Raw genomic sequence first — 12,846 nt, 5'->3', positions numbered from 1 at the left:
TCCTAGCAAAACAGTTTCTGAGACAAGAAAATAAAAGAACAAACAATACTGCAGAATTTCAAAGAAAATTCATAACAAAGGGAAGCACAAAACTGCTGAAATTACCCCAAAGTATTTGTCAGGACATTAAGGACATGTTCTTTTGGGTTAGGCCAGCCCCATCAACCTTTTGTGCTAGGAAATACAAGTTAGCTGAAATAACTGGCAGTAACATCCTTGCAACAAATACTGTGATTTTCATACAGACAAACTGCATGGAACAGCTTCCTCCTTTCAACTTCCCTCTTTTGTTACTAACGGCACAACTTTTATTTTTCATGCGAGGTGGGTATTATGAAGATCTGCCCAAGCCCTTCTACGAACATTAATCACAAACCTTATAAAATTGCACCAATTTTAGAAATGCAAACAAGCAATTCATAGCAAGAACCACTTCACTCACTTGTTGCCTCTTTTCAATCTTCAGTTTCATTCGGACCTGAATGCACTTTAACGTGTATCTATACAAATCCCACGAAGCAACCTGCATCTGGCGTTTGTGAAATGCACCCATCAAATTACCACAAAGGAAAACGACAGCATTGGCAAGTACCTGCACAAGAAAAATATTCACCTACTGCAGAACAGTCATCGATACTTCACCAGTATGCTTACTAGCTCCTTAAAAGTAATTGATCCCAGGCATCATTCCCCTTTCCCTTACCCTGTTACACACCAAGTGACAACATGTCCATTGGCCAGGATGTACCTGGACAACAGAAGCTAACTCACACAGTAAGGGCACTCAGGTGGGAACATACAGCAGTACAACGAAACAACTCTGCTGTACCACTTAGCACTTTTATTTGCAGACACCAGTGATTGACTCTCAAAACCATGCATCAGCATGCTGTGTGAAGTCTGACAAATATCTGCATTGAAAGAGCAAGGTGCTGCTGTGAACACACCCTGTAAGTAAGGGATAGGAACACCAAAAGGTTCTGTAGCACTCCCAGGCCCTCCTGACTCCCTGGGGCAGCAGTGGCCCTTTTGATCCACCCAGCAGGCAGTGTCAGATGAAGATAGAACCCATCTGAACATCACAGATTGGGAAGAAAGATTGTGACAAACTTTGTCTTACACTGAGTAACAGTTAAGAAATTCTGCTTCTTCCCTTACATTAGAAAATCAAAATGTATTATAAATGAAAGTAAATAATTTTTTATTGAAGGCATGCAAAACAGACATGGGCTCGTGATCCAAATTCTTGAACTTTGTGGAAGTTTGGAACCTAATCTAACCAGGATAGTTATGCCAATATCAAATGGTAATATGACTAGGTTATTTAATGACTTAAAGTAGCTTTTCCTTACCTGAAACAGAATGGATCTTTTATCTGCATAAGAATCCTTGGATAACACACTTAGAACGATAATATGGGAGAGAGCAGAAAGAACACTAATTATGATTGCATCTCTCATCCCAAAGGGTAGCATGGTATACACTGTGAAGATTATGAACAGAAAAAATGGCACCTAGTTAAAGGGGAAAAAAAAACCAAAACAGTTAATCACACACACATTATTGTGTGCTTAACAAAACTCACTAAAGAAGGAAAGCAGCAGCATTCTTCTCATTTTGAAGTTGAACAATGAAATACTGACATTTCTAAAGCAGAGTTAAAAACATAAGGAAAGAAGTAGCCCCAAAAGCTTCCAGGGAATTAATAGATAAAGATTCAAAGACAAAATGATTAACACAATGCATCACTTAATTTTTCCAGTTGTCCTTGCCCTTCACTCTTAGCTCATCCATTACAGCTGAAGATGCACTTTATCTATCAAGAACAGTGCACTGCAAGGGTAGCAAAGTTGAACAGAATGGGATTTCTCACCCTCTCCAAGTTAGTATTTTAATCTTAAAAGTACCACATTACTTGTTTATTTACTCCATATCTGATAAAATCAAAAGCCCAAATAATAGTTCTCAATCTGACACAAGAGAATAATCACTATTGCCACTGACTATGTATTTAACAGAAGAGATTTTACAAAATGCACTATGTTCTGCTACACAGCTATGGATAAAAAGGAACGTCTACAGAAGTTACATCCATATTTATAGATCTGTTATAGCCAATAGTTTCCACATACGTGCAAAGTAACAATGTCAATCAGAATATATGGCAGTGTCTCTCGCTCAGCTCTTTCTCCCCACTGCAACTCAACTCATGCTGTTCCAGACAGCAGCTTCCTCCAAGGAAGTTTCAAGGCCCAGACTACAGTGAAATGCTTATCAGCACAGATCTCTTTGCTTGAGACAGAACGTAACAAGCGAGCAAACAAATAAAAGGTTTCATCCAACAGGAGTAACCTTTTAAACGTTCATCTTTACTATTTCATTTGCACCAAAACTTCCTCCTCCTTACAACCCTCATCAGACCGTTCTGAATGCTGTGCAATATTTTTATAAGCCCAGACAAGCAGAGGTTACACTTCATTTAAACAGTAGCCTTAATCTGTGATAAATTAAGAACTTGCAGTAAAACTTTTGAATTCTCCTATTTGCTTCTGCTTTCTAATCTATAGTTGCCTTCTATTTTTGGCTTTAGATCACCTTTATTACCAAGTGACAATGACACAAGACACTGTGTTGCAGCACTGAAAGCAACAGAACCAAATCTTGCTTAATTACATGTTTGTATCTATAATTAAGAACTCGATTTTGGTTTTGTTTTGATTTTTTTTTCTTATGGTGATATCTCCTTTCTTAAATAAAAAATACTGAATACTGTAAATACTGGTGCTGGATCCAGGCTATAATACAATCAGATATGGGTTGTTTAACTCATAATTTATATCTTTCTTTATCTGAAATAAAGAGGGGAAAGGGAAGAGTCAGTAAAACAAGATAAAAACTCATTTTTATTTTATTGAAAACCCTTCTGTTTATACTATGAGAATTTAGGAGGAGTTTCCTACAGATTATGGTATTCTTGGCATCACAAAATCTCCCGTCTTCTGATCAGATACCAAGTAATGAACTTGAACCGCACCCAGCTATGCCAGGACGTGTCATTAATTCTTATTGTTCACCTCTGCCATGATGTGAAAACATGCTTTCTAAGGCACACCCAGTTCCAGGGTCCTTTACACATTTCTTGAACACCACTTCGTCACACAGAAATCGATCAAAGCTAATTTTTTAATGCAAAATTCTCTTAGAAGTGAACTTGTAAAGATTTTTAACCTGTTTACACAGAAGTAAAATTACAACTGAAAAGACGCAGTTCCTAAATAGAAGTGTGCAATTATCCAACCTTCTTAGCTGAACAAAAACTGACCAGAATGAATTAATCCAGGAAAGCACACTAAATCTCAGTTTTAGGCTGCTATAATGTTCAGAAAAAATAAAGTGCACAAGCAGATTCACACACAGCGACCACAGGTTTTATGGTAAATACTTGAATAATTGGGAAATACATACCTGTTCCCATGCTGAAAAATAATCTCCTCGTTCAAGAAGAGGAATGTAACCTATCGTTAAGAAGCAAATCCAAATTGTAACTCCAAATAAGGTTAGCCATCTCCGAAATAAGGATTCGATACATAAAAGTAAGTACATGACTGAAAATATGACAAGAACAGCACATACTGCAATAATGAAGGCAAGATGAATACGTGCTTCCTGAAAAAGCAAAAGAAAGCATTATGTTTGCTCCAACTTTCTCCTTTAGAAAAAAAAAACTGGAAAATTCATTTGTACTCTCCTGGAAACAGATCAGAACTCGGGTTAGCGTACTTTAAAAGCTAAGCAGTCTGGCTGCAGCAGCACTAACACTTTCCGGCATTGATACATTCAGAGATAATACACAGTACTGAAGATATCCAGTCCACCCAGCTTCAGCTTCACCATTTTCATTTCCCAAACTAATCTTTTTGTTGTTGTCTTTTAAGATAAGTTATAATCCTGATAAATGCATTTACGGAGTTCAAGCTTTGCTAAAGGTGGTGTAGCAGCTCTTTTCCAAGTTTTACAAAGGATGACTTGCAACACATATGAATATTGTTGCTACTCTCCTTTTTTAAAGGAATAAAAGCTGAACAGTTTACAAGTACAATTGGTATGATTAAATCTCTTTAGCAATTAACCTAAAGCAATTAACTCTTTCCACATGCAGCACTGCATTTGCAAAGCAGTGTTAGAAGGCAATAAAAGACTGTAACAGCTTCCTCATCACTCTTACAACATTATCTTCAGATCAGCTACTCTTTTTTTAACTGCTGTCAACTGAGAACACTTGAAGAACATGAGAATTTTTATTTTAGTTTCTTTTTCTTTTTTTTTTGTTTTAAACAGAATTATAATATGCTACACAACCACAACTTTCTTTAAGCTGCATCTTTCCTCTGCATACAGTATCCCTGCACTTTGCTGAATGAATACTGATCAATACTCACATCTTTGACAAAAAAGATAATAATTAGTGTGGTCCAGAAGATGATTGCAATGAAGAGCAGCAGTAGCAGGAGTGGAAGCTGCTGGCTCGTGTAACGGTACTTCTCATAGAGAGGGTCTGTGATCCTGCAGTCATCGCTTTCACTGAAGAAGTATTTACCCCTCGCTGGCATTTTATCCCAGCCTGGCTGCTATTTCTCTCAGCCGGCAGTGCACACACAAGGACACAGCTGAAACTCCTTCTTCACAGAGAATGCTTGACTTGTTACTGTCGCCTCTGCAATCCGCAGCCACACTGAGTAACACGGGCTCTTGAATTTGACTTCTCATGAGCATGAACTTCAGATTTCCAGTGCTTCCAAAAGCAAGACAGTTAGTCTTCCCAAAACCAGGAGTCTCACGCATGAATCTCTAAATCAATGCATATTGGTGCTGCTAGGATCTTTTTTATGGCTTTTTTTTCCCCCTGCTTTTTTTCCAATTATTATTTTGCAGGACTTCTTGCAGCAAGCGTGAATTTTGCTTCCTGGGATGAACTCTGCAGAGAGAAGATACAATTAAAGTAATTGACTTCAGTTGAGCGGACACGGCGTTCTCCAAGAAAAGTGAAAAGCACCTCCTTTCACACTGTTTTGATTAAAAGGAAGGAAAATGAGAAAATGATACAATTCTGTTCAAGCCAAAACTCACTCTACTATATTAAAAAAAAGATACTTAGCTTCAAGCTGCACATATTGCATTTATCTCCAGTTAATAGTGTTTCTGCGGCTATCGGTGTGCTCTATTAGCAATGAACATTAAGGAACAAACTGTATTGTTAATTGCTAATGACCAATGCTTTCCAAATAGATTCACGAATATAACTTGTTCCGTGCCAAATGACTTGCAGCAAAGCAAAAGAATGGGGGGATGGGACGGAGGGAAGCATGAAAAACAGGCTTTCAGGAGAAGTTTTATTAGAACTTGATAACAGGACGGCGGCTTCTTTGTCACTTGACTACCGTCACCATGGTGCCTATTTATGTGGGGAGAAAGAACCAGCTAAAAGGAAAGCCAAATTCTAGCCAGCAACTGTCAAAAGACAAAATGTTTAGCCATATGTGTTCACACTGCATTCACACTGCAGTCAGGAGTGGCATAAAGGAAAAAAGTTTCAGAAAGCATACTGAATGATTTAGCCTAAGTAAACACAGCCAAACACTAATATACCATCCTTTAACTAACAACCAAGAAGGAACAAATAGACATACCATACTGACACTGGACAAAGAAAAAAAACAGTGAACTTCTGCAGGAAAATGAAAAATTAACCTCTTGCTTACAGTATATCATAAATTTGCACTAATTATAAAAAGATAAAGAGTGTATTGCACTACTTTCACTGATCACAGAACCATGGAATTGTTTGGGCTGGAAAGGACCCTTAAGGGCCATCCAGTCCAACACCCCTGCAATGCACAGGGACACCCACAGCTCCAGGGGGTGAACTGAAGTTAGTAAGTTACGTTAGTTATGTAAGCTAAGTTAGTAAGTGACTTAATGCAGGTATTCAAAGCTGAAATAAAATGGAAGACATTCTTCAACACATCTTTCCCTTCTGCTTAATGGTACAACTGATATCTCACCTGAACTTGTTACTATTGAGCTCTCCTTCGTAATAAAATGGTCTCCCACAGCTCAACCGAAAAAATAATTCAGGCACATACATTATTGGCATATGCATCGTAATGCTCTTTTGCTGTGTGTGTGAATGCATCATAAAGATCATTGACAGCCAAAGGAAAGGAGATGCCAAGACAAAATTTAAGTGTTCACGTCATGCTCTAATATCACGTCATCCACATCACACAGGTGACTGCTAAAGTGCTTCACTCTAGCATCGGCCGGTTCCTTCTTCAGAAAAATGCATCAGAAGCTGCAATTTTCATCTGAATCAGCCTTTCAGTGGGAACAGTGATACACTGCTGACCGTGGGAAGGTTTCAGCCGTAACTCACTCCAAAGACAGAAAACTCACTACTCAGAAGACAAATTTCTTTAGTATAATTTCAGAAATCTGATTTTCATGATAGTAAATATTTTGAGATGCTTTTTTTCCCCCTCCAACTTGCAAAACCAAATCTGCTTTCTAAAATTAAGTATTAATTGCTATGCAGTCATACATTCACAATTACGAGGCACATACAATCCTGCCTTGGGCTGCTGACTCTGAAATCCAGGAAAAGCGAATTCACAGTTTTCATTCTGCAATTTATTCTTCTGACCACGTCTCTGAAAACACACCACCAGGGACAATCTATTCTACAGCTCAGTTGTCCAATTAGTTCTAACATCAGTTCAAAAGATGAAAAAGATGTTAAATATTAACTTGGAGCTCTCTCTGAATATTATTAAAGAGTTTTACAACATTCAAAGTCAGAGACAAGCCTTGTCAATGACTTAATTGCTTTTAATAATACAGAGAGTGCTAGCTTATCAATTCATTTATTCCTTCTCTGATACTCACTGCCATGTACGTAATTATGAACGAGGCCTGGGTCATAGCATTTTCTTCTCAAAAACTCTATTAAGTAAAAAAATCCCAGAGCAATACTTCACTGGTTTAACAGAAATCTGTAATGCACTACAAAAACTTGGAGATAATTCTAGACTTGATTCAATTTGCACGTCTCCACTGCCACTACCAGAACCCTGCTGAAAAAGAACCACACAGCAACTTCTGCTCCTCCACCACAAGTTAAGTACTTTGGAATGTCAAATTTCACAATACAAGACATCAGCTACTTGCAGCGGCAAAACTGTCAGCACTGTGTGGCTTGATCTAAAACACATAAATCATTACTGATATCAAGTTAAATTACTGGAAAGAATTAATTAAAAAACAAATCTTCTGTTCAAGAAACTAACAGACGTAGCTGGAAGTCCCCACTTTAGGTGCCTTTCCTCTGAATTCTTTCCAAAAGTCATCTTAAAGCACAGAAAAAAGACGAGAGAAAACCAAATTCTAAGAATTCTCTGTCTCACAGGTGACGACAGCACAACATCACCAATGGAAGGCACTCCTGTGTAAGTGTACATGAGCACTGCTCCTCACAGTATCACTTTTACTTTTTTAGGTCAGTTTCTTGGAGATTTGATGTTCTGACACCACAAGAGTGGCGTAACCCAGAAATGGCAACAGACCACAGAACCCAACAGCACTCCCAGAAGTACCAGCATCAAACACAGCACACCTAGCAGGGACCAGACCCAGAGCTCTGGCCATTGCCTTAACAAGAAAAAGCATCCTTACTTTGGAAGTCCTCTCCTGTATTCTGGAGAATTAGAAAGGAGTAGGAACAATCTGTCAACACAATTATTTTGTTACGTGTGTATAAGAAATAACCCAAATAGTATGGATTGGAAACTGCACTGAGAACTGACAAGAATGCCTACAAAAGAAATACACAACATTCAGCCAGATCCAGATGAGCTCCAGCCATCTGCATGGAAGTTAATGTGACAAAAACCTGCTCAAACAAAGCAAGAAAAACAAACAAGAAAACCAGCAAGATAAGACCCATGGCAGTAAGGTACCTTCCAGACCCTGAATCACAACCACTACAGCAGCCTTGTAAATCCATTCTGACTGAAGCCAACAGAAACAAAGCTGCATTTATATTCAGCAACAGAAACTTAGGTAAGTACTGGGCAGAATTTCTCTCTCTCTCTCTCTCGCACACACACACACACACACACACAGCCACCTCTGGCTCACCAGGGCAAAGATGACCATGTTTTCTGCAGATCTGATAATTTCTGAAGGCTCTATGCTTCCACTTAAAACAATTGCTAAACTCCCCAGTCTCCTACTGACAAAGCCATAGGATTTTGTTGTAACAGATTGTGGAAGCTACCATCTTCTGGAGCTCTTCTGTTGTCCAGCACTAGTGAGGCACTTTGTGCCAATACAAAACATTTTCTTAGGAATGAGCCTTGTCTCTGCAGTCTCCGAATAGGCACAACTGCGCTACAGAGCCAGGAGAGATCAAGCGCTTGAAACAGAACAAAAACAAAACAGGAACCCAGTATCATGGGCTAAACTCACAAGTAATATTAAGAAAAGTCAGAGAAAACTTCTTTTGCAGCTTGTTTAAGATAAGTGGCTACAAAAAAGCAAGTCTGATCACAAGGAAAACTAATCAGGGACCTTGCATAGCACAGACAAGATGGAGGTGATCAAACTCCTGTCCTCCCATGGCTGCAAGAGCTTACCCCACCTGCCATCTCCAGCCTTGTCCTGCACAGCAGCACCATTTCTCTAGGGTACAGACTCCCCCAGCCATTTGCTTGCAGATAAATTTTCACAACAGAGCTACTTACTAAACATAACATTTTCCCACCTTATTTTCCAAACAGGCTACTGCTGCTTTCTGAGTTGCATCAGTGCTTTCCATTCTAATAGCTGACAACCACCTAAATCATTTCATTTGCGCCCCAACTTTCATTCCAGGTGAGCATCTGTAACTACTGTAACTGTTCGGGAGATTTGATTTCTGCCTCCCAGTGATTTATTCAGCCCTGTATGTGCATTCTGCATCCAGTGCAGACAAACATGCACTGAACAGTGAGTAGAAATCAAGTCTTCTTTTTTTTTTCCTGGAAATGGGATCACATCAAAGTCCTGCATCTCATAAGCCATTTAAAGCTTCTAGCCCCCAAAGTTCAATTTCTCTGAAACAGTACCAAATGGGTAAATGCCATGAAGCTCAGAATTTTTCTAGATGCTTCTCAAAATATACTTAGATCAAAAGCTCAGTTTGAGCCTCTGTCCTGGTAATAACTGGGGGGTCTTGCCCTTGGGTCCCAGTTCTCTTCACAAGCAGGAGTTAATGATATCTGTTCAACAGCACTTTGTTTCACCTCTAGCAGTCTCTCCTGCTGCCTGGACAAACATCTTACCTTCAGAAAGCCCCTACTTCCCCCTGCTTGCTTAGGGCTGGTTTTCTACCTGCACCCATCTCCTGGCCATTCGCCCTGCATTTCCCATCTACTCCTCAAGGAAGTGGCAGAGGCTCAGCAGTTTTTCCCCATGATACACAGAAGCATTTGCATCAGCAACATTGCTCCAGACCTTTTCTATTCCCTTCTCTTTTTGTAACATGGTGCAGGTCACACATCAGCCCAGACTGATGGGATAACTTTGACAGCTTCCTTTCCAGCAGCTGCCTACAAGGATCACTGCCAGGGCAGGGCATGCAGGGAGACACAGGAGGAGATCTCAGTCATTGAGGGAGCACAGCACAGGGCCTCTCATCACTGAGGCTTTCCTCTTGAACTGTGGCACAAATAGCATTCTTCCTTGCTGACAACGCAAGGTAGAGCAACAGACAGAATGACATGCTATCTGATACAAAAATCAGACTGATAACAGAACAGCTCTTGGTATGGCACTCCTTTATCATCATGATTTACAGAGCACAAGCCATTTTCAGACAGCTTTACCTCAGACTGCAGAGGGGATCTGGCAAAGCTGCATCTTCTGCTCAGTCTCCCATTCACGACTGTGATGCGAATGGCCAGAAACTGCATCCTTTCTCCCTTTTCCTTATTATTCCTACAGCTGCTGACCAAGTTGATATCTTTCCAAGCAGGATCTGAGTGTGCAGCAGTTCTGCTTTCCATTTGGAAATTACCAATGCAGTCACAAACACATTCTCAGTAACTGCCTCAATAGTTTTAAAAGTACTTATTTTTCCACTTAGCCGTTCATTTGCCAAACATTCAAATCTTGCTGTTCACTAAAAAGCAGTCTCATCACTGAAACATTAAAGACAATCCCTAATAGCAAGAATCAAGTAAAATGATATCCACTGCTTGATTCCTCTCCATAACCACAACATAAAAGCAAGCAGAACCAGTTTTTCTATTTTTAACTACAGTATCAAAGAAAGATGATACACTTTTGATTTTCATTCCATCTTTTCTTTCACACAAATGTCAACAGTGTTTCTGAAATGACTACAGCAACTTCCGTGAGAAGAGTGATTGCTGACCATAATTACCCATTAGCAGATATTACAAGGGAACTGGGAATCTCTAAACACCAAACAGAATTATTGGAAGAGTACTGCTGGATGAGTTACGAATCTCAGACAAAAACAATCTAGAGTTCAGTGGGCCGCACAACTCATTTAGATTGGGAAACAAAGGTTTGCAATCCTTTTGGATTTTGAACACTTCATAGCAGTCACCACAGGAAATACCGTTCACATTACAGACGATTTCCTTTCAGAAGATAGTTCCAAGTGCTAGCCTGCAGCCCTTTTGGCCTCTTCTACTGCTAGAAGGACGTTAAAAGGAGAACTGATGTTTTTAATGACTTCTCTGCTACCTGCTTCATTCCGTGTGCAGGTAGGTCTCTTTACAAAGGTAAATCATTTTTACATTTTGCAGTTTCTCATGCAACATTCCACCTTTCTTATTTATGTTTAATTTGTGAAGAGATTCTTCTGGTATACAGAAAAAAATCTGATCTAGATTAACCTTCCACTCATCACTCAAAACTCAATTTAAATACAAAACAGTGTGGCAATTGGAAAAAATAAATCAGGAGGTAGATGTAGCCCCACCACACATCAAAATGGCCATTATTAATGAAACAGTACAAAGGTTAAACTGTGACATTAAATCAGGTAGACTATGCACTTTAACTTCGAGAGCTGTAATGACACTTGGGCTGAACATCCTGCAAAGAAAGAGTAAAACTTAAACTTTCTCTTTTCACATTCCTTTCTGAAAAGATTGCTTTTTCTTGTGCTGTTAATCCTACAACAGTCTTTAAAATCAGACCAAGATGAGCAGTAGTAATTTGAAAATGATTTTCCGGTCGCTAGCAGAAGGGGAAGGTGTGAAACATCAGAGGGTGTATTTTCCCTAACCTGAGTCATGCAGCTGGCTCAGAGTCCCAGGACGAGGTGGTCTCCCTCACAAGCCCCTCTCCTGAGGCGCACAGCCTCCCCTGGCACCTGGCTACTGCACTCACCTGCCTCCGGGCTGGGCTGGCCACTAAACAAAGCAGCAGTCAGCCTTGGTGGTCACACCTCTGTCACTGCACTGGAGCGTGTCAGCGAGCAAAGGTGGTTGCGGAGCTCGGAGCCAGCCTAGCATTTGGAAAGGCAGCAGGCAAACCACATGTAGGAGGGCTTGGGAACTGACTCACCCCTTCCCGTGGGTCTGCAGCCCAAGGAAAGGACACCGATAACATCACCTCTGGATCTGGGGTGGGGTGGTGGTGTTCGTGTCTAAATACCATGATGGTTACAGGATCTGCTTTGAGGATAAGATAAGCTGGTAAAGAAGGAAAAAGAATTCATACAGCCAGAGCAGCACAACTGAATTAGATGGGAGGGTTTACTACTGTTCCAAAATGGAACTGTGCAACGACAGTTCAATCAACAAATCTATTAGGCCTTATAATTAACTTTATTTCCATCTCAGCAGGAAAGAAAAAAGTGCTATTATAATGCTGATTTTCGTAAGCAGCCAACTCTAGGGTGTAAAACAACATATCACACCAGAAGGAACTCAGCTGTGCTTTGTATCTTCCAAAGTCCAAGGTGCATGATTGCTTCATGAGTCCCAGACACTCTGTCCTATCTTACTGATAGATTTTCTGACTTCACCTGGTTTAAAATTGAACTCGCAACTACAAAAGTCAATATCCCACTTACACTAGGTTCTCAATGATCTATTTAGAAGTTGTGTCTCTGAGCACCGTGTCCTCAGAAGTCTGGGTGAGTTTTCAACTTTATCAAAAGCAGCTTGAAGTTATTTGTAGTAATAAAACCAGCAATATTAAGCAGCTTATACAGCATTTGAGAGGAAAAAGAAAAAAAACACCAAAAAACCCAGCATATTTAAATCGAAGACTACAGGCAAAAATAGAGTGTACTATAGAAAGCCTCAACATTTCCCACTGAATATCCATAACTTTTAGAGAAATTGAACTCCCTGATATTTTCAGATTTATTTTTTTTTAATGAGTGTGGGGAGGAAATACATTATGCTAAGTAATACTGAGTCAATACTGAAATTAACACTAAAAAAAAAATAATCACTTTGAGAGGTATAGTCAGACTGACAAGAAATTCTTTCAGATGTCATCATTTAGGATACAGAATTATAAGCATATAGCAAACAGAAAAATGCTAAAGCTGACAAGCTATCCAAGCTCAGCTGAATTACATCTAGAATCTAATCTCCCTCATTTGTATAGCAATGTTTCAAATATCCCTCTGCTTTTCTGCCTCACTAAAGCAATCAAGTAGCACAGATTGCTGAGGTGACAGAGCCAGTGTAGACGGACGTAGCTTGACTCTTCTAATTACAGCTAGGAAAGCCAGGAGATGATAAAAAAATAAATAATCAC

General features: G+C 39.6%; 1 protein-coding gene across 1 annotated transcript in view; it reads right to left on the bottom strand.

Moving 5' to 3' along the window:
• ADCY7 (adenylate cyclase 7) overlaps positions 1-12,846 on the bottom strand; it is a 49,600-nt gene that overhangs the window by 24,799 nt on the left and 11,955 nt on the right. The window contains exons 3-6 of the mRNA XM_042876929.1: positions 4,440-4,975; positions 3,466-3,666; positions 1,353-1,514; positions 443-592 (exon numbers count right to left, since the gene is read on the bottom strand). Of these exons, the coding sequence (XP_042732863.1) occupies positions 443-592; positions 1,353-1,514; positions 3,466-3,666; positions 4,440-4,610 (684 nt within the window). The 5' untranslated portion in view covers positions 4,611-4,975. The remainder of the gene's footprint in view (positions 1-442; positions 593-1,352; positions 1,515-3,465; positions 3,667-4,439; positions 4,976-12,846) is intronic.

This window comes from Lagopus leucura, unplaced genomic scaffold (genome assembly GCF_019238085.1).
Source record: "Lagopus leucura isolate 7727_CA_CO unplaced genomic scaffold, USGS_WTPT01 Super-Scaffold_100017, whole genome shotgun sequence".
In the NCBI taxonomy this organism is placed as follows: Eukaryota; Metazoa; Chordata; class Aves; order Galliformes; family Phasianidae; genus Lagopus; species Lagopus leucura.
The sequence above is the reverse complement of the archived record's forward strand: the minus strand, read 5'-3'. Positions and strand labels throughout refer to the sequence as shown.